A 27,285-nucleotide genomic window follows, 5' to 3' on the forward strand; every position below is an offset into this window, starting at 1 on the left:
TTTAACAAAAATGAACTGAAGAGCTTTATTGACATCACAGTACATTCAAGAATTATTTTAAGAACATTACAGCTGAAAGAGAATGGCATATTTATAGTCTTATTATGTACTATTTCTTGAAAAAATGTAATACAAAGAAATCCTATTAACTTGGAGCAGCATTTGGAAAAAGACATCTATTTACACAATTAAAAAAAAAATCTGGTTTCACCTACACAGCCACAATGTGCCTCTATAATGAGACAAGCCCTTAAAACTCATGGAATTTTTAAAAACGGCATCATGGCATTCTTGCCACATCATTCCTCAGCGCTTACGACGGGGAGGGGTTGTCGATCTGAAAAAAAAGAAAGTGGGAAAAGACAAAATTTAAAAATAAAAATGTATTTGTACTTAAAATCTGCAATACAAATAAATACTGTTATACAGGATTGCTAACATTATTTAAAAATATTTAACAAATACCAAACTGAGTTTATAAAAGAGAGAGAGAGAGAAAGGACACTTTCAATTTTGAATAAATTCAAAAAAAACTTTAAAAAAATCAGACAAAATACTTTAAAAAGTATACTACCTTGATCGGGACTTAGACTTGTGTTTGCGGCTTGCCTTCTTACCAGACCTTTGAGATTTCTCCACGGAGCGCGACCGACTATGTTTAGGCTTCTTAGCCTTCTTTTCTTTGCTACTTCCAGGGGATTCAGAACTGCTCCTTCCACTAGAATCAGAACCTGAATGCTTTTTACTGTCTTTGGTAACATTTTTCTTACTATCCTGTCTAGAGTCGTGTCTTATGACTTTAACAGATATAGAACCACTCCTACAGAACATCCTCTCGCTTTCTCGCTTCCTTTTTAACCGATCATCCTGACTAGTGAATTTAAAATCTTTGTCTTCCCTTTTCTGTCTCTCTTTTCTTTTGTCCTGCTCACGGTCCCTTTCTTTTTCTTTCTTCCTCCTGTCTTTATCCACGCTCCGACTCCTCTCCTTTCGCCTGTCTAGTTCTTTGGCCTCGCCTTTATGCTTATGACTGCTCCCACTAAGATTTCCACGTAGATCCTCAATTTTACGCCTATCTCGACTCCTACTGCGACTGGAACGATTGGCTCGTCTATCCCTTGAGCGACTTCTGCTTCTACGTCTGTCTCGGGAAGGACTCCGGTTTCTTCGTCTTTCTCTTTCAATGCTACTTCTATTAGATCTCCTCCTGTCTCTTAGCTTCACCCTAGCTCTACTGCTGTCTACCTTCATTCTGCGAGAGTAGCTCCTGCTCCTGCTCCTGCTGCGTCTAGCTTTCACTGTGGGAGACCGGCTCCTACTGTGTCTCTTTTTCCTTTTAGGAGAAGAGGAACGAGAGGACGTGCAGCTGCTGCCTGAGCTGGAGCTGTATGAAGAGCTGGAGACGGAGCTGCTACTGCTGCTACTCCTGCTATTGCTACTGGAGCTGCCGCTACTACTGCTCCCTGACCTACTCCTTCGCTCCTTCTCTTTCCCTTTATGCTCTCTTTTGGGCTCTAGAACTGATGGAGCTTCATTTGGAGTTCTTTTCTTTTCGTTAACCACATCACCGTCTGCTTCACTTGTTTCTAGCAGTGATAAACTATTTTGCTCTCTGTGAATAAATTCATTCATCTCTTTATTAACCCTTTCTGTTTGTTGCTTTTCTTCTGAAACAGAAAAAGACAAAAAAAAAAGACACAGAAAAGCTAAATAAGATATAAAAAATACCATACTATCAAATTATAATAGTTTCATTTTTACTAGAATTAGGGTACAAACTACCTAAATAATTAAAAACTTTCTAACAGCTACATTAAAACGGTAAAAAATAAAGTACAATTAACTTCCACATTTCACTGACCTAGTTATGTCAAAAGTACTAATATTTCAAACACTGAATCAAAAAGAACCAAAACTTTTTTTTTTCAGAGAAAACCTTCAAAGTCTAACACTGTCTACCTATGTCAACACTTCAGTAGAGGGCTAGCTACATTTCAAGTATTCAATATGTACTGAGCTATCTACTGTTCCTGACAGTACAGTAAGGGTATCAAAATGCAGGGGCACATATGACACCAGAAAAGATTTCCCCTTTGCCTAGTACTAGTAAAGAAGAGATGAGCAGTAGGGCGTGGTGGCACATGTCTTTAATCCCAGTACTGGGGAGGCAAAGGCAGGAGGATCTCTGTGAGAGGTCAGCCTGGTATACACAGTGAGCTCCAGGACATCAAGGACTATACCGAGAGCCTACGTCTCAAAATATCAAAAAGAAAAGAAACAAAAACTAAATCCCAACATCAAAAAATTAAGGCAAAAGACAGGGACAGTGATTCTTGGAAAACTGTTAACAAAGCTTAGTCATTTCCTAAGAGTTGTTCAAATAATATTTTTTCAAAAATTAGATCCTAACATTCTTCCACTATTCCTATCACACATTTAAAAACTGTGCTTATGTAAGGGATATTTTAAATAAAGTATTTCTAATCTATTTTCCTTACATAGCTACTTTTGTTTGTTTGTTTGTTTGTTTGTTTTCAAGACAGGGTTTCTCTGTATTGTTTTGGAGGCTGTCCTGGAACTCGCTCGGTAGACCATGCTGGCCTCGAACTCACAGAGATCCGCCTGCCTCTGCCTCCCAAGTGCTGGCATTAAAGGCGTGCGCCACCAACACCCGGCACATAGCTACTTTCTAAGGAGTTTTATAAATATAATCCTTATGAAAGTCTATTTTCATTGCAACAATTTTAACATGAAATAAAGATCTAAATAGCCTGGTTTATGACCATGGCAATGAATGGCTCCTACAGCAAACTGAAACAAAATACAAAATACAGTGTGATCTTAATCTCATCTGTAATCACATATTACAATCAAACCTCCAGCTCTATCTTACTATATTTCTACTTTGTTTTAAAACTGAAACTGTGGTGATACAATTATTATTAAACTATCTTTTACATTCTAAGAGACTGGAACTTTCATCGGACCTCACAGTCAAAGTTACTAATACACTTTGAAGTCAGTTAAGACTGCTACCCTACTGTGTACTCAGACTATTTAACCTGCTTCTAAAGGGAAAACATAACAACCGACTCTACCTGCCTTGGATTTCCCAAGCAATCAACTTTTACAACCTACGCTAATGCAAAGATGTAATTTTAAATAACTACTCTTCTATTCCTCTGAGCCAGACTATGCTCATGTATCATTTGCAGCAAATACAGAGCTGATGGAAACTTCCTACAATTGACCATAATGGCTGCAAAAAACTCTGGATATTAATTAGTTGGTGAAGAGTCATGTTTGTGGGGTTGGGGATTTAGCTCAGTGGTCCAGCACTTGCCTAGCAAGTGCAAGTTCCTAGGTTTGAGCTGGGGGAGAATGATGTTTGTTATCTGGGTCTACTGGGATCGGTTGGAATCAGTGATTTGGCCCATTGTAAAACAGTTAAAGACAAATAGGTTTAGATTCACTCTACAGGCAGAGACAGAGACAGACGACGTGGTGAACATGAAGCAGAGGATGCAAATCTGACCTTTCTCTTGTTTAAATGACTCCAAGGAAGCCAGGCATTGGTGGTGCATGCTTTAATCCCAGCACTCGGGAGGCAGAGGCAGGGGGAAATCTCTGTGAGTTCGAGGCCAGCCTGGTCTACAGAGTGAGTTTCAGATAGGCTCCAAAGCTACACAGAGACATCCTGTCTCAAACAAACAGACTCCGAGGGGAGGTGATTTAACTTCTTTCCTTAATGAAACACTCATGTATTACTGGTGATTCAGATACATCACTAATATGCATAATTCACACATAAAGGCACTATACAAAAGCTACATAATCCTAACATTACCTTCCATCTGTTTATCTTGTAATAGCTGCTGTTCTTTTTCTTTTCTCCAAAAAGCTTCCTGTTTTTGCCGGATTCGATGCCGTAATTCTTCATCATCAGTATCAGATGACTCAGAGCCTCTGTCACTCCTCTCATCTTCACTGTCTCCTGATCCATAACCACCCAGTCCACCTGTGTGCATAGAACTCAATCCATCATATGAAAACGTTACACTACCCACTACAAACTTTTAAAGGTCTGAGAAGAAACTTTTTTTCATTGCCTTTTCCTGGAAGAATATGCTTATTCCAGGTGGGGAGAGGCATAAATTCAAATTTTAAGTTCTCAGAATCCTCAGACAATGGAGATATTAATATCTTATTATTTGGACTATTTTACATATTTCTCACCACCAAGGAGTCATAATAATAGTTTTCTTTTATTTTCCAGAGAAACCAACAAAAGCATTCAACATGGCAATAATGAAATCTTACTAAAGTTTAGCCAATCCAACTACTGTAATAAAGTTCAGGATGACTCTGAAAATACAGCTAAAGTTAATTATTTTATTGTTCAAAGTTTCCTGGATTCAGATAGGATACCTAGCAAATTTTCTCTAATAAATTAGAATATTACAGTTCTTGCTGGTATAGAAATGATATGACTACTCCCCACCCAGAAGTAGTATCAAAACTACATGGGCATTTCATTCTACCCATTTCTCTTGTTCCTTACATAAACTAACATGAAATGAGGATGTAGAAAAGGCAAATTCAAGCTTGTGAGTCTTAATACCGTGCAAATAGCAAATTATGAACACATCACTACTGCTGTAAAATAAACCCATTTCCTCTAAGATGAAACTTGATTTGCTCCAAAACAATTCAGGTAAATCATTAAATCCATTTCTCTCTAGGTAAATGTCTAAATATGCATGCTATAATTCTGAAAGGGAGTTTAGAAACTACCATGGTTAAACCATTCCCTATTAAATACAAACTATGTGTATGTAATATATAACACATATAATTACATATAGTATATTACATACACATTGGAGCAATTAATGAGGAAATGCTCTCTTCATCTTACCCAAACGAACTACATTAACTACTGCATTTATAATCATTTTACTAGGAATGCTTTAGTCAAATAAAGTAGATAAAGCTTTGAGACTGAAGTAAGTCTGACTTCTACGTTTCACAAACTAAACAGGAACAGTGCATTTCCCAACAGAACAGGTAGAAAGACAAAAGTCAGTGAGCCTCCCTTTAGCCCTCTCACACGCACGCAGAGGCACTTACCGAGGCCAGTGAGGGAGGCCAGTGCACTGGACTGTGCCAGCTGTTTTGCAGGAGCTTTGTATCACATCAACAACAGGAACAACATGTTAACACAAATAGCCACGATTTCATAGTCATGAGTCTACGGTATTGTTAAATCTACTACTATAGCTGCTTTTTGGGGAGAGAAGAAACATTAAAAACAAAACATTCATTTTAAACCAGTAACATGTCTGGCTTTGAAATTACAATTCTGATGTGAGCTGAAACTGTCTTACGATGAGGAAAAAGGTTGGTAAGTATATCTGTATTTCTTTCTATGACATATGGTACATAATTTATTTTCTGTATGCTTTTCAGTGTTACTAAAATCATATGGGAAGGTGGTTGACACTTGTGTTCTAAGAATTATAACTGATAAAACTAAAAAATCTGAAGGTTTGATGTCATTTAAAATGTATAAAGTCATATATCAATACAATGGTATCTAGTTTAAAAAAACAAAAACAGCCTCAGGTGAAATAGATTGAACATGAGGAATTTTCCATACTGTATTTTAGAGGAGTACAGGATGAATGCTATCTGTGCTTAGGTAGGTTAGATAAAACAAAGTACTTCTAGAGTTCCATGTTATCTACAAACTGAATTTTTCCCGAAGAGTTAACACATGCAAGGAGAGAATATTTAAGTATTTGGTAGAAATACAGAGGACAACAAAAAAAGTCCAAAATAACCAATGGAATTAAAATTCCCCTACAGAAACAAAACCAAGAACACCCATAATGTACCTTTCGTTGCTTTCCGGTGTGCATCTTTGGCTACATAATAAATTTCTTCATCTGTGACGTCCAGAAGAATTTCAGTTAGAAGCATTTTTGTCAGCACCATCTAAAGAATGATATTTTATATAGTGTTTCCAATTCAATTTTAATACATATGATTATTTTCAAAATAATTAAAATGAAAAGCCTCTTTAATTAAGATATTTTAAGATCAGATCAATCATTACTAAGAATAGAGTATCTTGAAAAACATTAAAACTTGAAAAAATAACCTCAAATTCATAGGTATCAAAGAATGACCATCAACTTGTGACTGGTTTATGGGTGCACACCTGTGACATCAGCAGTAGAGGCCAAAGTTAGGACAGAAGGATTATGAGCTATATATGGCATGGGCCACACAGCAAGACTTATTAATAATAATAAATAATAATAATAAAAGCTATAAACTTCTCTGCAGAGACCCTTTCGCTAGACACAAAAAGGCAAAGCTTGTACTAAGGAACTGTCTGTGGCTGGGAAGATGGCTCAATGGGTAGAGTACTTACTGTGGAAGCATGGGGCTTGAGTGTGGATCCCCAGCATCCACATAAGAAGTCAGGCATGGAGGCATGCACCTGTCATACTGGCTCCAAGAAGGAGGGACAGAGGGGTCCTGGGGACTCCTTTGTGATGGACTCTATCCAACTGGTGTCAGATTCAGTAAGAAACCTTGTCTCAAAAATAATCAACTAAATAATATGATAGAGCATTAGAGACACCTACCATAAACCTCTGGCTTTCACTTACGAATGCATGGGCACCTGCATACAAACATATCACTCCCCAAACATATGTGCATACATACACATGTGTGCACACACACACACAGACACAAATGTCCATAGGACATTTCATTTAACAATATTGGCAAGAATTACAATACCAGTTTCCTAAATCACATTTCAAGGTTAAACTAAAATTCTGTGGGGCAAAATAAGAAAAAGACAAAAACAAAGAACAATGGTACTCTATGTGGCCAGATGGAGTCCTTTCATTCTGGTCTAATATACTCATAACTGTAACAATATCCTAACATATTATAAAATAGAAAGTATAGTATATTTGAGTGAGAGATGGACTGTAGCTGTAGTTTGACTATCAACAATTATTTCAAATGCAGACTCTCAATTCTCAGACTTCCTGTGCCCAAGATCACTTATTAATAGAAATGAAAGCAGACTGAATTACCATGTTCCAGAGATTATGGGAAAAATCCCAATCTTACCAAATGATAATGTCTACATAGGCAAGAAAGGCTTCAAGAATTCTCACACACAAAAAACAGTGAACTCTGCTCAGCCTCTGTGGTAGTTTAAATAAGAATGGTCCCCACAGGCTCATATATATTCGAATGTTTGGTGCCCAGTTAATGGGACTATTTGGGAAGGATTAGGAGGTGTGTACACAGCATTTCTTAGTTGCATGTAGTTTTTGTCTAAGGTTGAGGCCCTTGGAGTTTTCCCATGTCCACGGTCCCAAGACTATTGGTGTTATCCTTGTTCAGGTCTTGCTTAGGTAGCAATGCCTCCATGTCATTTCTAGGAGATACAATCTCACAGCAAACTTCCTGTTCCTCTGGCCCTTACATTCTGTCCCTATGATTCCTGAGTTGTGACTAAGCATTATACAATCTCTTGTTCTCTGTATTTTGTTAAGTTTTGGTGTCCATCTGTTGCAAAGAGAAGAGTTTTTGGTAACAGGTAAGAACTACACCTGTCTGAGGGTATAAGGACAAATACTTAGAATGTTGTTAGGTGTTTTGTTGGTTTAGTGAAGTGCAGTTGTAGCGTCTCCTTCAAGACCCATGACTTCATTCGCCCCTGTAGTTGGCTAGGTTTCCAGTACGAGGCATGTTTCCCTCTTATTGAGTAGGCCCTAAGTCCAATGAGAGAGTTGGTTTCCACCAAGGTAAACATGCTGCCACTACACGATAGGGTTTTTGTGTCATGTCATTGTTGTCCTGCACAGGTGTCAAAACTGGGTAGAACATGGGTTGCTTCCCTCCCTGGGAGCTTTCATGCCTTCTTAGTACCATGAAAGTTAGTCCTCTGAGAGGACTTTCAGATCAGATCAGTGCAGCCCTGAGTCTTCTTCAGAACTAGGACTTAGTGTCATATTGTACGTGTGTGTGCGTGAGAGAGAGAGAGTGAGTGTGAGAGTGAGTGTGTGTGTGTGTGTGTATGTGTGTGTGTGTGTGTGTTTGGGGGGAGGTCAACAGCTAAGGGGGGAAAAAAGCCATGAACTTGATAGCAAAGGAAATATACATGGGAGGGACTGGAGGAAGGAAAAGGAAAAAAGATGTGATTATAATTTTTAAAAATTATTTTAAAAAAGACAGTGAAGGGGCTGGAGACATGGCTCAGCGGTTAAGAACTCTGGCTCCTCTTCCAGAGGTCCTGAGTTCAATTCCCAGCAACCACATGGTGGCTCACAACCACCTGTAATGAGATCTGGCACCCTCTTCTGGCCTGCAGACATACATGCAGGCAAAACACTGTATACATAATAAAAAAAAAGGACAGTTAATAACTACTTTACAGTTTGGTTTTGTACTTCGTGTATTATATAGACTCTTAAAGAGCAGAACAGGTATTGGGAGTAATAACAGCACTCTTTACACATCCTTTACCCAGCACATCTATACCTAAATAAGCTCTTGACAATTGCTTCCGAGTTCTCAGTTTACAGCCATTGTAAATGAACACTTGGGCATGGTGGGAGACATGCCCCTTACCATCTGATATTCCTTCTCTTCTTCGGTCATCTCTGGCTCACTGTGCTCTTCTTGGGGAGCTGGAGATGGACTTCTGGTGACTTTCCCACTGCTCACAGCCTCAGTGTTTTCAGCATCTTCATCTTCTTCATCACTATCCTAGGAAAACAGCATGGGAGCACAGATTTATCACTATGATAAAAGTTTACAAAACAAACATAACAGCGACTGCTTCCTAAATTACTGTCTGAATTCTTTTTTGGTGTTGGCTTCAAAGATGCTAAACATGTAGCCTATTGCTGACCTTTACCTTCAGCCTCTTTAAATTACATTAATTGTTCCTGTTCTATATTTCAGACAATCTTTTTCAACATATTTTCCCCTTGAGAAACCAGCTTCAAACTCATGACCTAGCCTCATGCCCTGGGAATAAATCCCGAGAACACAGTATATGCCACCATAGTTCAGAATTTGTACTATTTCACTTAATAATTGAAAGTGTAAACCTAGGGGGAATTAAGATTATAAAGTTTGATTTTTGTTATTATTTCTGTTTTTTCAAGACAAGGTTTCTCTGCATATCCCTGGCTGTATACCAGGCTGGCCTTGAACTCACACAGATCTGTCTGCCTCTGCCTCCTGAGTGCTGGGATTAAAGGTGTGTTTGCCACGATGCCTAGCTATAAAAAGTTTATGAAAGGCAGTTATTTTGTTTTTTTTTCTCCATGAATTTTGACCTCTTTTGTAAATAATGAGGAATATACATCAAATGCAGAGATGACTCAGTGAATGCCTTCCTCTTCATATGCACCAAATGCAGAAAATCAGTGAATGCCTTCCTGAGACAAAAGCTGGCAGAACTTTGGATACACAGACCACAGTTTAATTTCTACAGTATTAACTACATAACTAATCTGTTCACTTAACATGATTTAATAATATCACATCTCTGGCCAGATCCAAAAATCTCAGCTTGTTCTACCTGAAACTAAGTTCTCTTTGTTTTTTTAATTACAAAATAAAAAATTTTTAACCTTCATTTTTAACTATGTGTATGGATGTTCTGTCTTGTGCACCGTGTGCCTGTAGAAGTCAAAAGAAGGCCTTGGATCTCCTGGGATTGGAGTAATAGATGGTTGGGCTGCCATGTGGATGCTGAGAGTCCAACTCAAGTTTCTTGGAAAAGCAGCCAGTGCTCTTAACCACTAAGCCACCATCCTAACTTCCCTAAATTACATCTTTTGACTACATTATAGACAGATAGATAAGAAACTAGATCTACTTCAGATTGAGAAGCTGTCATGGTATGATTCTGGTACCAAGAAACCACAGACCATATGGTCACTCTTAACAACTGTACTATACTAAATTAAAAAGCAGATGATCATCTAAATACTACCATGTTTTGTTGAGTACTAGAACCAGAGGAAAATTTATGTAACACAAACCCAATTTAGGAAGACAGAGGAAAAACAATCTCTAAAAGAGTGGCTATCAACCTGTGAGTAAAGGTCACCTAAGACCACTAGAAAACAGATATTTATATTATATATATATATAAAACAGAAGGAAATACAGTTATGAAGTAGCAACAAAAATAATTTTACAGTTGGGGGTCACAACATGATAACTGTATTAAAGGGTCACAGCATTAGCATAGTTCAGAACCTCTGCTCTAAACAAAAGTTGACACATAAACAATCAAATCAAAACCAACCAACCAACCAACCAAGTACAGTAGAGGTCAACGGTCAACTTTTTTTATACATGGCTAATTTTCCCTCTTTACTGATGTTTCTTGTTTTTGTAACATCCAGAACAAAAGCTTTGGCATGGGTCTTTTGAGAAACATAAAATCTATGTTTATAAAAAAAAAAAAAAAACTGTATCTTGCTGTACTTAAATCTTACTTCTGAGGCAGTAATCAGCTTTGAAATGCAGCTCATTTCCTAAGACAAACACTTGGCCATGGGTTTGGTTAACACACCAGGTAACATCACTATAGAACAGAAAAATTACTAAACCACTCATGACACATAACTGATGAATAAATGTTAAAAAGATTTAAAGTCTTTTAACTGTCAATGTTTGTGTCAAAAATAATGAAAACTACTAAAGCTTCAGTCAAAAGTATGTATTTACAAAAATCCATCAATGTAATCCACCATATAAACAAGCTAAGAAACAAAAAAACCACATGATCATCTCACTAGACGCTGAAAAAGAATTTAACAAAATCCAACACCCATTCATGATAAAGGTCTTGGAGAGATCTGGAATAACAGGAACATACCTAAACATAATAAAAGCTATATTCAGCAAACCAACAGCCAACATCAAACTAAATGGAGAGAATCTCAATGAGATTCCTCTAAAATCAGGAACAAGACAAGGCTGTCCCCTCTCCCCATACCTCTTCAATACAACAAGGACATCTGTTCCACTAGGTTCATAGCAGCATTATTTGTAATAGCCAGAACTTGGAAGCAACCTAGACGCCCCTCAACCAAAGAGTGGATAGAGAAAATGTGGTACATTTACACAATGGAGTACTATTCAGCAGAAAAAAAAAAACAATGGAATCCTGAAATTTGCAGGCAAATGGATGACACTAGAAGAAACCATCCTGAGTGAGGTAAGCCAGTCACAAAAGACAAACATGGCATGTACTCGCTCATATATGGATTTTAGATATAGATCTGGGGAGTGCCAGCCTACAATCCTACGGCCAGAGAGTCTGGGGAACAGAACCTTCATCCAATGTCTGATGGAATCAGAGATAGACCCCCACAGCTAACCACTGAGCTGAACTCAAGAAATCCAGTAACAGAGAGGGAGGACTGATGAGCAAAGAGGTTAAGACTGGGCTGGTTTAACTCCCACAAACAGCTGACCTGACAAGAGTTAGTTCTTGAATCCCAGACTGATGGCTGGGAATCCAGCATGGGACTGATCAAGACCCCCTGAATGTGGGTGTCAGTGAAGAGGCCTAGGTAATCTATTGAGCCTTGGGCAGTAGATCAGTATTTATCCCTTGCATACAAATGGACTTTGGGTGCCCATCCCACAATGAGAGATGCACTCTCACCCTGGACTCTTGGGGGAGGGTCTAGGCCCTGCCCTGGATAAAATGACAGACTATGGACACCCCCATGGAGGGCTTCACCCTCCCGGGGGAAATGAGGGAGTATTAGGGGGGTTGGTGGGAGGGCATGGGAGGAGAGGAGGGAAAGGGAGAGAGACCTGGAATTGACATGTGAAGCAACCTTGTTTCTAATTTAAATTTAAAAATAAAAAAATTTTTAAAAAGTATGAATTGAGACCTAGAACTTGGGAGACAGAGGCAGGAGAATCTCTGTGAGCTCAAGGCAAGCCTGATCTACAGAGCAGAGTTTCAGGACAGCAGGAGCTGTTACACATAGAAACACTGTCTCAAAAAACCCAAAACAATTAAATATCTATACAAATTCTCAGTTAAACATATGCATTAAATAGCTATTGAAAGGTAAACTCATTCCTTTATGTTATTTAATATTGTTTTGTTTTATATGACCGACTCACTGTTAGGGAGCTAGCTGCACTATAATAAAAACATGTAGAGTATATTAACATAAAAACTAATCAGAACTACTGGAATATCTTTACAGGATAAACTTTTTTTGTTGTTTTTTGTTTGTTTGTTTTTTGTTTTTTGAAACAGGGTTTCTCTGTATTATTTTGGAGGCTGTCCTGGAACTAGCTTTTGTAGACCAGGCTGGTCTCGAACTCACAGTGATCCACCTGCCTCTGCCTCTGGAGTGCTGGGATTAAAGGAGTGTGCCACCAACGCCCGGCTCAGGATAAACATTTTAAGAACTCATTGCCTCCTCACTTTTCTCTTTTACATACCCTCAATAACATACACACAAAAATATAAATACACTGACAAACACATATAATAGTGGTGCACACACATATAATACTTGCGCTGAAGGATAGTGAGTTCAATGGCAGCCAGAGTATTTCAGGCCACCCTGGTCCAAGTAACAAGATCCTCCCTCAGTAAAACAAACACAAAACAACATCAACAACAAACTCCAAACCTCAATATACTTTGCCCAAGAACTCTCAAGAAACCAAGTAGTTTTCTGTAGGCTCAGGCCACTTTTCACACAGACAAAATTAACAATGTCATGTCAGGATCTACTTACAAATTTACTTCTCTGGGGTAAACGAGGGCCATCTCCTCCTTCAGCATCTTCTGTGGCCTTCTTTTCTTTTTTTGACAATTGTGAACGCTGCTGTTCCATTCTTTCTTTCTCTAATTTCTTCTGTTTTTCACGTTCCATTTTCTCAAGGCCTTCACGAATCCACGCTGGAAGAGTCCTACGTTTTACTGCATCTGTTTCACACAAGGGAAAGAATTCACAGGCTTTTGAGCTTTTATGAATGTCATTAGTAAAATTTCTTTACCATTGTACTTTAAAAGTCATTCTTCTGAAAAGGAGGGAGCACACTCTAACACTTTTTGCCAGGGCACAAGAGTGCATTAAACTGTCACCTCACTTCATGCACACAAAAGCCCCAGGTAAGGACTACTGTTCAACCACTTTTGTAGGTGAGGAAACTCAAGTTCAATGAGATAGTGATGGGGTTGCTCAGGGTCAAAAAGCCAGTGACGTGGGCTAGTTCAGACCCGAATTCTTACAGTAGGCAGCTTCTTAAAATATGACAACAGAGCAGAGTCAGGCAAAGGCACAGTTCATTTTCATACTAAGAATTCATCTAGTTAAATTAAAAAAAGCAGTAAGTTAGAATCTCCCTAAGAAAGGTTTAGTTCCTAGCCCATTAAACGGTAAGTGATTTGAAACTTTAGAGATAAAATGTGAACTAATATTAATTTGTCATTACTAGCTTTTTTTGGGGGGGCCGGGGGTTCAAGACAGGGTTTCTCTGTATTGTTTTGGAGCCGTCCTGGAACTCACTTGGTTGACCAGGCTGGTCTTGAACTCACAGAGATCCGCCTGCCTCTGCCTCCCAAATGCTGGGATTAAAGGTGTGCTCCACCAATACCCGGCATTACTAGCTTTAATGGAATTTAAAAATTGATTTGTTGTTGAATAAAGGAAACCAATGTGACGGAAGGCAGAGAACACTGAACTATCAACACTGAAGATGCTACGGCTAGCAAAAATCTACACTATATCACAAACTGCTGTTTAAGGCAAATAACCTGAAAGAAAACTGTGAAATACCCCTTATATTTATACCATTTATATTTAGATCTTTATCTTTCTTCTTTTTTTGTTTAAGATTCACGACTATAAAATGACAGGGTTTTAAAATACCATTATTTCTACCACATCAAAACAGTGCTTGAACAACTTAGGAAACCAAAACATGATTTTTCCAGTGATAAAGACAGCATGGTAATGTGGTTCATGGAGCATTAATAAACAGTTACCAATTTGGGGAGGCTCCTGCTTCACAGGAAGTGAGATTGGTGAGCGCTGCCGGTCCCTGAATGACGGTGGTCTCTCCCTTCGATTCTGTGCAGGTGCTGGAGGTCCTGGAGGTCCTGGTTGCCAATAAGGAGGATGAAATCCACCTTGCGGTGGACCAAAAGCAGCCCCATGCTGAAAGAGTATTGCATTTTAATTTTCCTCAACTTAATAAATATACCCTCTGGGACACACGTGTTATGAAATGGAACAGTAGAAATCCATGTGTGCAGCAAATCCAAGACTTCCATGGTTCTAACATCCAACAGTACTTCTGTAGCCCCAAGAACCTAGGCTTACTTTTCTCAGGAAAGACAAAGATTTTCTGCCTATGCAAATATAAACAGCATTCTATAACCTACCTGATAGATTATTTAAGAACTACAGAAAGGTACATACACAAACACAGTTATATATGTATACGAACATTTTCATTCTAAATTCTTTCATAAATAAACCCTAACACCAGTAAGGTAAGAAAAAAATCCTTTTTTCTATCTCTCTTTTAAGAAAAGCTCTTATTATATAGGCTGATCTGAAACTCAAGAGCCTCCCAGGTGCTAAGGTGACAGTAGGTATCACCACACTTAGCCAATTTTATTTAATCAAAAGCTGTTAAAGGCTACAAAACAATTCTGTTGTTGATAATTTCAACTTCCCACTGCTGAAGAATTCAGATTGTTTCTAAAGTGGGGCAAAATTTATTTCTTTACAACCCCAAAAACCATACTGAATTAACTACTACAGTAAGTGTCTGTTTCTCAATGCTGGTACGTTAGAGGCCTTCTAGGAGAAAGCTGCGAACAGGCTCTTTTCCTTATTCCCATGGGCTTCATCGTGCCAACCTAGGGTGAGAATGGGGCTCCTTGTCACTACAACCCTTCATAACAGAGCAAACCTGCACATGTGAATTCCAAGTGTGAGTACACAAGAATCTAATCCTGCATTAATGAGAGGACTACCATCTCAACATGAACATATTTTCAAATTCACCTCACAATTAATGCTTAAATATGCAGTTTCTAAAAATTTTAATTATGACAGTTTAGTGCATAAAGACAACTACAATTAGTTTTTTCACAATGACATCTAGATTTTTTGTTTGTTTTTCAAGACAGGGTTTCTTTGCATTGCCCTGGCTGTCCTAGAACTAGTTATGTAGACCAGGCTGTCCTTGCCTCTGCTTCCCAAGGGCTAGGATTAAAGTCATATGCCACAACCTCCTGGTGACATCTAGATTTTTAAGGGTAGACTCTAGCAAAGCAGATTAAGAAAATAAAGTTCATAAAATAATACTATTTGCCATAGAGTTATATGTCCCTAGGAATGAACAAAATGTCACAAAGGAAGCGATGAACAATTCCATTAATATGTTGGATAAGAATGGAAAAAAACGCTGAAAAAGAACAGCAATAATTCTACATAATTCTTTAACATTTAATATATCACGCTGAAACTGGAAAACAAGACATCATATAACTATTTGCACTTAATACATTTTTCACCTTATCCTAATTTTTTCCTGTTCGTATCATTTTCCTAATCAACTAAAAGTCTATTGATTTTAATGTTGGTAGATTTTCTGACACTGCTTATCCATACAACGCTGAAAATGACACACATCTTAGGAATTCTTGACAAGACATTTCCAAAGAATGAGTTACGTGCATGTCTATGATAGTAAAGTAACAAAATATCTTTCACCTGATAGTCAAACTGGTTCACTGGCCCCACTGCAAAATTATCGGGTGGTCCACCAAAGTTGTGATTGTTCTGGTTAAATATATGCCTGTTGTCAGGGGCAAACTCCCCACTGTCCTGACTGTTGCTGTCTTCAGAGGGAGGAACAATGTCCATTGGGCCTGGTGTTGGTGGCATCCATGGCTGATCTGGAGGGGGATGTGGGGGCTGCTGATGCATTCCCCATTCTATTCAGGATTTAGGCATAAAGACATTCAACAGGGGGTTATAACAAAATCAATGCAACTTTAAGATCTCAAGAAAGCTAGAAAAAGTTAAGACAGATTTAAAAAGCAACTTATGACATTTTGGTCAAATTCCTTTTGTATTATCTTAAAATAAGTAATGAATTAAACACTATCACATACATAATTTAAATAAGGTCACTCCATTCTAACTCACACTCTAAACAAAATGCCCAGTTATTGTTTTGTTTTGATACTTTGAGACAAGAATCTTGTTTTGCAGACCAAGCGAATCTGGAACTCTCTACATAGCCAAGATGGGTCTCCGACATGAGCCCCTTTGCCTCTGCCTCTCCAGTACTGGGATTACAGGCATATGAGACCACACTCAGCTCCAAAAAGTATTTTTAACAAATTCCAAAGCAACTCGAGTGAACTGCTTGGTTACTGTTCAACGGCAACAACATAAAAATATTACTTCAAATTTTATATTATTCCTTTTTCATAAATACATCATTTATCCTCACAACAACCCTGTGAGGTAGGGAGAAATTCTGGTATTATCTGTTTCAGAAGGAGAAACTGAGGCACACAGAGGTTAATAAGTTCCTTAGTGTCAAAAAACAAAACAAAAAAACCCAGTAAGGTCAAACTAAATGCAGCAGGAATGAAAGGAGAACCAATGATGCCAGGACGAGTAAACTTTTTTAACTTGAGAACTAAAACATTTTCAAAATTGGAAAAATCTGGCCTTCTACAAGACAAAAATCAACCATCTCATAGTATGAAAAGATGAGAATATTTATAATAATATTGAAAATATATCCCATGTTTTCCATTCTCACCAGTAATAACAGAAATAATAATTAAGGGGCTGGAACAATAGCTCAGTGGTTAAGCACACTGGCTATTTGTTCTTCCAGAGGACCTGGGTTCAATTCCCAGCACCTACATGGCAGCTGACAACCCTGTAACTCCACCTGTGTGTTACCCTCATACAGACATACTTGCGGGCAAAACACCAGTGCACATTCAGAAATAAATAAATACGTTCTAAAAATTAATAATAATAGCAAACAGAGGCTATGACTTCCTCAGCAGAATATCCAAATGTGAAATCTCCAGTGTGATGTGATTATTAAAAATACTAACACAATTATAGAAAACTGAATTAGCATTAAGGAATTTAAATCATACTGTGAAGCTTAAAAAAAATAAATAAAAAACAGCCAAGACCTTATGGCAAATCACCACTATCTGAAAAGGGGGTAGGAAAGGTAAGGGGGTGACAGGAGCAGAGCATATCTGACAGGCTTGTTTGTCATACAGTGGCACAACTTTTCTTTAATTAGAGGCTAGACATGTTTTACTCTGCCAGTGCTGCTTCTGAAAAGGCCAGAGGTTGCAACAGAGAGACAAAGAGTGCTCTCTTTCCCCTAGATGCCAAGTGAGGTTTCCAGTGTTCCCAGCCCCTGTCAGCCTAGGAATGAAGAACCAAGAAAAAAATCAAACTGAGTGCCACAATGCTAGCAGACTGTGAACAAAATAATTTAACCACAGAAATGTCAAAATAAAATCAAACTGAGACTATTTTTTAAAGAGCATTAATTTCAAGAAACCATAAAAGTAAACAAGAAAAGCAATGTACTACTAAACCTCATTTTAAGGCATCCTAAAATTTTAGAAACATAAAATAACAAACCTGGTTGCCACATTCTGTTAAAATTTGAATCCCCTTGAAAATTTCCATGATTATTTGGACCAGATTCCATTGCAGGCATATCCTGTCCATTTGGCATCATTCCTGGTGGTTGTTCTACGATGCTCTGCTGTCCTGAAGCTTCTCTTTGTGCAATCCAAGCTTGGGCCAAAGCAGCCCAGTCAATCTGGCCTAAAGTAAATTAACAGAACTTAGCATTCAGAGTGTAGGAGCAAAAAGAATAGCACTTCTCTATACAACATGCATCTCAACTATTCCATTAGTTTTCTTGTTTTCATGTATGTGTGTGTGGTATATATATGTATGTATGTCTATATGTGTATGAGTGTATATGCATTTGGAGGCCTGATGAATCTCTTCTTTACCTCATCTACCCTAATCTTTGAGGAAGGCTCTCTCAATCAAACCCAGAGTTCCCTGATAAGGTTAGTCACTACAGCCAGTTTGCTTAGTGATGCCTCTCTGCCTTGTAAGGCTGGAATTAAAGGTGAGCTATTACACACCCAGCATTTACCATGGCTTCCAGTTATCTTGCTTGCATGGCAAGTGTTTTAACTCCTGAACCATCTGCCCGGCTCCTTCCTTCTCTCTTTCTTCTTCCCTCAGAGTCTTCCCCTTTTTTTCTTCCCCATTTCTCTTCTTCCCCCTCCCCCTTTCATTATCCCTTATTACCAATGATACTTAACTATTACACAAAATTATGCCTATAGGATGCTTAGAAAATAATTCATGTTCAGACCAAAATACACAGGAGTTTCAGAAAGAACTCTATAAAAAAACACTCAGCCAGGGGAAGTGGCAAACACCTTTCATCTCAGTAGAGGCAGAGGCAAAGGCAGGAGGATCTCTGTGAGTTCCACCAGCCTCATCTACACAGGGAGCTCCAGGACAACCAGGACTACATAGAGCCTGTCTCAAAAACAAACAAACAAAAAAACCCAAATAACTCACTCTCCCACTCTTACTCTAACATTATCTCACAGAGAATTTGACTCTCTACCTTAGTTTACTGAGTTTTTAAAAAGACACACAAGCAGTACGTAAGAGCAGTATAAAAATAAGCAAACGCAATTACTTTTTCCTTTGGAATGCTCTGCTCTTTCCAGGCTGCCTTTGAACCTACACAAGATGGAGAGTGTAACTTTCTATCACTGTTCCATCTCACAGCTGTCCTTACACTCATTGCTATCAACAGAAATACCTCTTCAGCAACTTCAAAATTCATTGTTCCTACTATCTTTCAGGTTTTTCCTCTCCAAAATCTATACTAAAATTTTCAGACCTATCATTACTAACAACAAAGTAGTTTAATCAGGTTTCAATAAGCATTCTCATACATTCTAATGAAATAGAAAACTGATGTAACCTGGATGGACGGAATTAGAACTTGGCCAAATATACAAATATATCTTAAACTTCCCACTCTGTAACTATAATCTAGCAAATCTAGCACTTTCACTAAGAAAATACTTTGACAAATGATTAATGTTATGTACACAAAATTAAATTACCTGTTTTAAGCCTGGAAAGGTATAAACAAAAAAAAAAAATCCAGAAGTCTTGTTGTTGCTATCATTGTTGGTTTATATTAGAATAAATTCTTACATTAAGATGTATGTAGCTATCTAAAAAAAAAACAAATTGGGTGCGGTAGTACACGTATGTAATCTAAAACTTGGGAGGTAGAGACAGGAGCACTGTTTGAGCTAGCCTGGGCTATATAGAACATTCTTACCCAGTCTGTACAACATAAGACTACCTCAAAACAGGAAATATATCTCCCTAAGTACAGTGCAGTGTCCAAAACACAAACAAACAAACACACACACACACAAAAAAAAAAATCAAGCACTAAATGAAGCTCCTGATGCTTTAATTTTTACCTCTATATTTTTCTTTTTATGGTAGGGTGAGGTGTTGGGGTGTTAAGACAGGGTCTATGTAGCTCACACTATCCTGGAACTATATATATATATATATATATATATAAAACCCAGGTAGTCTGAAACACAGAGATCTGCCTGCCTCTGTCTCCCCAACACAAGAAGCTATCAGTTAAAAAATGTAAAACTATCAAAAAATTTTCTATCCTTCAAGAAGAATGCATTTATCACTAAATAGCAAGACTAACTCCATCCATGAAGTGATTCAATAAGGCAATCTGAATGCTATCATCATATCCTACCCATCTCCAAATGCCCACTCCCACCCGATTGCAAATGTAGTTATTTTTCCTTACTTGGATCCTGCTGGTGCTGAAATGACTGCATCCACTGTTGCTGGTTCAAAGGCCATTGCTGCCAAGGTTGTCCTCCTTGATCCCACATCCTTTATGTTTCTATGTCCAACAAATTAAACACAGTTAAAGCTGAGACTTTTCATATTTCAAAACTTACACATCAGAAACCTTATGATGATATATTTTACATGATAAATGAACTAAAGTTCCTACAAGTCCAATATTTATCTCATATAAACCTAATACTTTATCAAATACTGTATAACCCTGTTCAAGAACCAATAACAAATTAATTCCAGCATTCAGGAGGCAGAAAGACGATCTTTGTGACTTCTAGGCCAGACAGAGCCACGCAGTGAGGTCCTGTGCCCCTGCATCCCACACCACACCCGCCCAGGGAAAAAAACAAAACAAAAACTAGAAACAAGGCTAGAAACAGTTCAGCAATTAAGAGTACATACTGGTCTTGCAGAGAAACCATGTTTGGATCCAGCATCACATGGAGTGGGCTCACAGTCACCCTTTACTCCAGCTCCAGAGGCTCTGACACCTCTGGCCTCCAAGTGCAGCCACACCCACCCATAGACACACACCTAACACATAATTTAAAATCTTTAGGGGCTGGAGAGATGGCTCAGCAATTCTTGCAGAAAACTCAGCAGCCACACAGTGGTTCACAACCATCCCTAATTCCAGTTCCTGAAGATCTGAAGTCTTCTATTGACTTCTATAGGCAACAGGCACACCTATTAAATTAAATAAATACATCTAAAAAATTTAAATAAAAACAAATCATTAGAAAAAGAGCCAGTAACAGAGGCTCTTGTGTGTAAGGAGATGTACTGCCAGGCAAGAGCTACACTGCTCAGGAGTGGTGTCTGATAGATTTAGACTGAGAAAAACAGATGTCAAATATGGGGAGTAAGAGCCGAGATGACAATAAAAATCAAAGTACCAGGAGCCACTAAAATAGTTTTGTAAGTAGTTTATTAATTTTTATTTTGGTGTTTTGCCTACATGTATGTAAAGGTGCCAGATCCCCTGGAACCAGAGTTACAGACAGTTGTAAGCTGCCATGCGGGTACTGGGAATTGAATTTGGGTACTCCGGAAGAGCAGCCAGTGCTCTTAACCTCTGAACAATCCCTTCCAGCCTCCCACTAAAATGTTTTAAGTAAACCACAAGAATCCTCATGTAGCTCCCGGTGAATGAGGTAAAGACAGCCCACCAAATACCTGGGTCTTTTTGGAAGATTATGTAGCATCACAGTCTCTTAGTAAAATCATAAACATATCCCTCTAGTCTAGCAAATCCCTTTCAGAGACCCCACCAAGGCTGAATATATTCATAGGAAAACTATCTTTAAAATCTTAGCATATTTTCTAATGGTAAACATGTACTTTTAGTGAAATTTAACTAAAACTAAATATTAAGTTAAATAAATTAAATGGACTCTACTATGCAATTAAAATGAGTAGAGCTTTATACACTGACACATACTGATAACAAACTCAGTGAAAGAAAATTACAGCACGAAAACTACCATTTGAAGCTTCTTGTTTGTTCATATTACAGCATATATATATAAGATTCCTAAGTTATATAACCCTTAAGGTTCAGGAAAGCAGACAAAAGTTATCAGGGAACTTCCACTTTATACCTTTTGTGCTCTTTGAATTATTTTATAGTGTATAAGTTTTAGAAATGTATTAACTTTAAGATAAAAGGAATCAGGGAAGTGACAAGCACAATCCATAATGATTTGTTAGGAATAAAAATCACACAAAAGTCGCCTGGATGGAAGACAAACCACCTAACCTTTGTATATTTTCTTACAGAATCTAGAAATCTAGTTCTAAAGAGATTAACTTGCTGGTCATGAAAACTAAACTTTGAATTCCATTAGAAGTCTAAAGAAAACCAGACAGTAGTGACACCTTTAATCCCAGCACTTGTAGATCTGTTTGAGCCCAGCCTTGTTTACTTGATCGAGTTCCAGGACAGCCAGAGTTAGAGTTACACAGAAAAGCCTGTCTCAAGAAACCAAGAGAGTATGTGTTTGAGGGGATGGGGTTGTGGTGGTCTATAGAAAATAGATTAGCAAAGGGAATAGAATTTAGGCAAAAACTTGATTAGAAAAACAATGAATTAATCAAGCATGTAATATATACTTTTGTATGTTTTAAGCCAGCACAATTCTTAATAAACAGCAAAACGGATTCAATGACAAAGATTTAGAAGCCCTATTCTCTATTTCTTCATTCATGTTCACCATAAAATCTTTATATTAAAGAACAAATGCAAAACCTGTAAAACAAAAAAGTCTGACTCCTTACATACAGAAGTCAAAGCACACAGATTATAGTGCCAGGGGTGGCAGCCAGCACTATGGGGGCGGATCTCTGAGTTCACAATCAGTCTGTCTGGCCATATGTCCATAGCAACTTTCAGGCCAGTTTTGAGACCCTATCCCACAACCATAGATATTGTCCTTCAGTATCTGTGGATGATTAATTTGGTATCCACAGGATACCAAAACTTTAGGACGATCTGAGTATGTTTAATATAGATCCATTTTACCAAGTATTTCTGATCTGCAATTGGCTGTAAATCTATAACCCACTGACAGGAAATTCATCTTTTTTTCCCCTTGAGATAGGCAAAGGCAAGCAAACTATTGCTCAACTAAGCCTACAGACCCACTAAGTTTTAACAATAGACTTACAACATGAAAAATCCTAGTAATATACTGGGTGAGTAATGATTTGGAAAAATATCAACTGTTGAAGGTGGTGCTAACCATATTTTTGCTACATATTTCTGTCTAAAAATCTCTGTAAGTTAAAGGCAATATGCAGTTGTTTATAAGGGTTTTGTTCATTCATGTTTTGCTTAGGTTCAAACAAGAATTTTCTTGAGAACAGAGGCAATATTACTGGAATGCTCCACCGTGATGTTTTGTCTATATATTGAAAAGTTAGGTATTTTACTCATTCATTAGTTACCCACTGGATACATAACTTTAACCATGAAAAGTACATTTTAACATTACTATTTATTTCTTTACTATCAGTTTGATTTCTAGTGCCCAGAGAATATACAAGGCCTATATATAATCCCATATACAAACATATATATATGACCCATGACCCCAGTATGTATGTGTAAATATATATACATATATGATCCCATGTATATATGTGTATACATATATGACCCCAGTATGTATGTATGTATATGTGTGTGTATGTATACGATCCCCAGTATATATAATCCCTAGTATATATTGTCTCCAATGTATATACATACATACATATATACACACATATGTATATATATGATTACCAACATATATATGATCCCCAATGTATGTGTATATATATGCGTATACATGATCCCCAGTATATATATGATCATGCTCCCAGCACTCTCGCTTGTCCCCAACACAAAAAAAAATTCTGAGTCATGAAATGGCTCAGTAGGTACAGGAACTTCCCCACCCATCCTGGTAACCTGCATGAATTTGATTCCTGGAACCCACATGATGACAGACAAGAACCAATTCCTGCAAGTAACCCTCTGACCTCCACATGTCATGGTACATATGTCCACACATTTATATGTAATCATACAAAATAAATATGACAATTTTTAAAAGATTGAATCAACTTACTCAGTCTCCTTTCAGACTTATTTTCATACATAGATTATCAACTTTTCAAGTCTGAAAAAGTCTGATTACTTATGACACATGCAACAAGACTTTGTTGACAATATTTCCCTTCACAGGGTCAAGTTAATTGTGATGTACTTGAAAAACAACTTAAATTTGGTAAGAAGAGAAAAGCTAATAACCAAGGATTGCATCTGATCATCAAATGCATCACACTGCTGGAAAAATCTATCACCACAGTTATAGACTAACCTGCAGTCTTCCCAAAGACAGGCAAGTCCTAACCCATGGTATCTCTTCTTATTTGGAAACTGGGGTCTGTGCAGATTCAGTAAGTCAATTTAGAATGAGGTCACATTTGATTAGGGTAAGAACTAATCAAATCCCTAGGAAGGACAGACATAAGCATCCACAGGGAGAATGTCTTGTGTCTCCAATGCCAGAGACTGGACAAGTCTACAAGCTAAGGAACAGAAAGACAAGTGCCATGAAAAGTCAGAAGGAAGGTACCTCTTAAGCTTTGCTCTCATATTTTTTGCCTTTAGAACCACAAGAGAGCACATGATTTCAGTTGTTTTAAGCCACCTAGTTTGCAGTAATCTGCTACAGTGACCACAAATACTAATACAACCAGAATGATCATCATTCAGTCTTTAAATTACTCTATTAGAGCTACAAGTAAAAAACAAACCAAAAACCCCAGAGCTTGAGATAGCTGGACAATTAAAGAAGTGCTGGCTGTTTCTTAGAGAGGACCCAAGTTCAATCCAGCACCACATGGAGCAACTTATACTTCCTGAAATTCCAGATGCAGGGGACCCAGTATCTCCTGACCTCCACAGGTACTCACATTGATATGCATATACATACGCAGGCAGAAACACATGCACACATATATGGCATGAGTCATTCACACACACATATAAAAATAAATCTTAAAAGGAAAAAAATAAAACCTTCAATTGTTTTGAGTTTCCCAAAATAATTTGTTCAAATGATGACCACTAATATTTACAAAGCCCCTTATAGACTGTGTAACAATAAGATAGGAGACTTAAAATGTAAAGCTCTAAGGCCGTTAAGCTGGCAGTCCTGTGGCATGAAGGAGGCACCACCGAAAGCAAAGGCAAGAAGACTGAGTTGGAGGCTACCCTGGGTTGTATAGAGAATAAGACCCTGTCCTTGCCCCAATACTGAAACAAAACAAAGCTCTGTGGTAGCACATGTCTGTAATCTCAACATTTGGGAAGCTGAGACAGGATTGGTGAGCATTCCAGGCCAGTCTTAGTGACAGAGAAACAAAGAAACAGAAGATGTATCAGTCAAAGAATTGGTGGAGAATAGTAGACACCTCAGAGATTAAGCAATGGTCAAAAATAGAAGAATTTGAGTAACAAAATATTGTACTGACCCCAGACATAAAATAATTATTTTTCATATATACTCACACACACACACACACACACACACACACACACACACACAGAGTGGCTAGAGAGATGACTCAGCAGCTAAGAGCACTGGTTGCTCTTGCAGACACAGAGGACCTGGGTTCAATTTCCAGCACCCACATGGCAGCTCACAACCATCAGTAACTCCAGTTCCAAAAGATCTGACACTCTCCTTCAAGCCTCCACAGATATCCTCTCTACACATATACAGAAAAAAGAATTATTATTTTTAAAAGAGATTTTTAAAACTAAGGAGAAAAGCCGAGCGTTGGTGATGCATGTCTTTAATCCCAGCACTCGGGAGGCAGAGGCAGGCGGATCTCTGTGAGTTCGAGGCCGGGCTAGACCTACAGCCTCCAAAACAATACAGAGAGATTCTGTCTCGTAAAACCAAAAAAAAAAAAACTAAGGAGACAGCCATCAGTTAATAATGTAGCAACATCATTCCAGGTTTTTTGAAACAGGGTTTTTCTGTGTAGCTTTGAAGCCTGGCCTTGAACTCACAGAAATCCACTTGCCTCTGCCTCCCGAGTGCTGGGATTAAAGGGATGTGCCACCACTGCCCGGCCGTTCTATTAATTCTGACAAAAGTTTCATACAAGCGCATGCTACTGAGGAAAATATAATAGGTGGGGATGGTTATAAACTATCTGTTCAAATTTTTCTACCGTTAAATTCCAAGGCTTGGTGGGGTGGCAAATGCCTTTAACCCCAGCATTTGAGATCAAAGCAAGTAAGCGGATCTCTGAGTTCCAAGCCAGCCAGAGCCATAAAGTGAGGCCGTCCCAATCACTCACACTCAGTCCCACCCACAGGAAAAAAATCCTAAAATATTAAATTTACAAATGCTTTAAACAGTGCTTCTGAAGAATACCCTAGAACTCATTTATTACATCTCCCTTGTTGCTTAAAAAAAAAAAAAGAACCCCACAAACAATTTCTGGTTTGGTTTTTGCCTTGCTGTACTCAAGAGATTTCAGTATTATCTTGTTTCGCTTAGGGTTAATGAAGTATTAAACATTTAGACTCGCCAGGTGGTGGTGGCGCTCGCCTTTATTTCTAGCACTTGGAAGGCAGAGGCAGTAGGATCTCTGTGAGTTCGTGGCTAGCCTGATCTACAGAGTGAGTTCCAGGACAGCCTCCAAAGTCACAGAGAAACCCTGTCTCGAAAAAAAAAAAAAAAAAGGTTTAGACTGCCCATCTATCTAATCGAGCACTCTCAACATCTTTTTTTTTTAAGATTTATTTATTTACTATGAACAGTGTTGTTACCAGATCTCATTACAGATGGTTGTGAGCCACCATGTGGTTGCTGGGAATTGAACGCAGGTCCTCTGGAAGAACAGCCAGCGCTCTTAACCTCTGAGCCATCTCCCCGGCACTGTTTTAATTTTATTTTTAGATGACAGCAGTATCCACAAAAGGAACGACACAACTGAAATACGGGATGCTACTTGTCTCCTCCGTGATGCTGAACGTATAGCATCCATCACCGGAGAGCGCCCCGAGCCTACAAACACACAAAACACGAAAAAGGCAGGCCACGAAAACCCCACTTTTTCACCAGACGCAGCCGCCTCGGGCTGCGCCTGCGCAGTCCGGTTCGCGGGGCGTGCGTTCCCGGTCCCGGCCCCCGCCGCCTCCGCCCCTCGGCGCCGGCTCCCGGCCCCGCAAGTGCCCTCACTGCGCACGCGCAGTGCTTAACGGCCGGCCCGGAGCCCGACCGTCAGCCCTCGGCCTCCTGTGAGGAAGCCCTCAGTCCGCAACAGCGGCCGCGCACGCTCTCCCTAACCCAGGACGCTTGGTTTGCGGCGGAGCAGCGCTCCCGCTCACCGGCCCGGGCGGACGCCGGCGCCGGTCGGGATGGGGTCCCGCGTCCGCAGCCCGCCTGAGTCCCGCCACCTCCGCCACACACAAGCCGAGAGGGCGTAACACCTCCGGCGAGCCCCCTGCGTGTAACCTCCTCGGCGCTTACCCACTCCGCCTCCCGAATCCCGCCGGCGCCCCCGTTCCTGTGATTCTCTCCAACCCTTTCGAGGCTTCTACTTCTTCATGAACAAGGCAAGATGGCGCCCGGTGGGTCTCACCCGGAAGTGAATCGGAATAACATCCGCCTGTCGTCTGAAGCCATACTTGCCCTCAGCCGGGCTT

At 38.9% G+C, this 27,285-nt stretch overlaps 1 protein-coding gene across 3 annotated transcripts; it reads right to left on the reverse strand.

Annotated features, from left to right (window-relative positions):
• Pnisr (PNN interacting serine and arginine rich protein) lies at positions 1-27,244 on the reverse strand. 3 transcript variants are annotated; one of them, XM_005066231.4, is made up of 12 exons: positions 27,110-27,244; positions 20,011-20,109; positions 17,754-17,942; positions 15,831-16,054; positions 14,090-14,261; positions 12,837-13,027; positions 8,668-8,805; positions 5,898-5,997; positions 5,131-5,184; positions 3,848-4,018; positions 575-1,667; positions 1-337 (listed from the first exon to the last, which is right to left on the reverse strand). In XM_005066231.4, exons 2-12 carry the CDS (start codon positions 20,096-20,098, stop codon positions 307-309), a joined length of 2,451 nt encoding a protein of 816 aa, XP_005066288.1. In that variant the 5' UTR covers positions 20,099-20,109; positions 27,110-27,244; the 3' UTR covers positions 1-306. The 3 variants fall into 3 exon arrangements, with proteins under 3 accessions (XP_005066288.1, XP_021080336.1, XP_021080337.1); XM_021224677.2 differs by lacking the exons at positions 1-337; positions 575-1,667; positions 3,848-4,018; ... (1 more) ...; positions 5,898-5,997; positions 8,668-8,805 and having other exon boundaries at positions 12,948-13,027; positions 14,090-14,203; XM_021224678.2 differs by lacking the exons at positions 1-337; positions 575-1,667; positions 3,848-4,018; ... (4 more) ...; positions 14,090-14,261; positions 15,831-16,054 and adding an exon at positions 16,526-17,531.
• Between the last annotated feature and the right edge of the window lie 41 nt (positions 27,245-27,285).

The sequence above is a fragment of the Mesocricetus auratus genome, unplaced genomic scaffold, assembly GCF_017639785.1.
Source record: "Mesocricetus auratus isolate SY011 unplaced genomic scaffold, BCM_Maur_2.0 Super-Scaffold_6730, whole genome shotgun sequence".
NCBI lineage: Eukaryota > Metazoa > Chordata > Mammalia > Rodentia > Cricetidae > Mesocricetus > Mesocricetus auratus.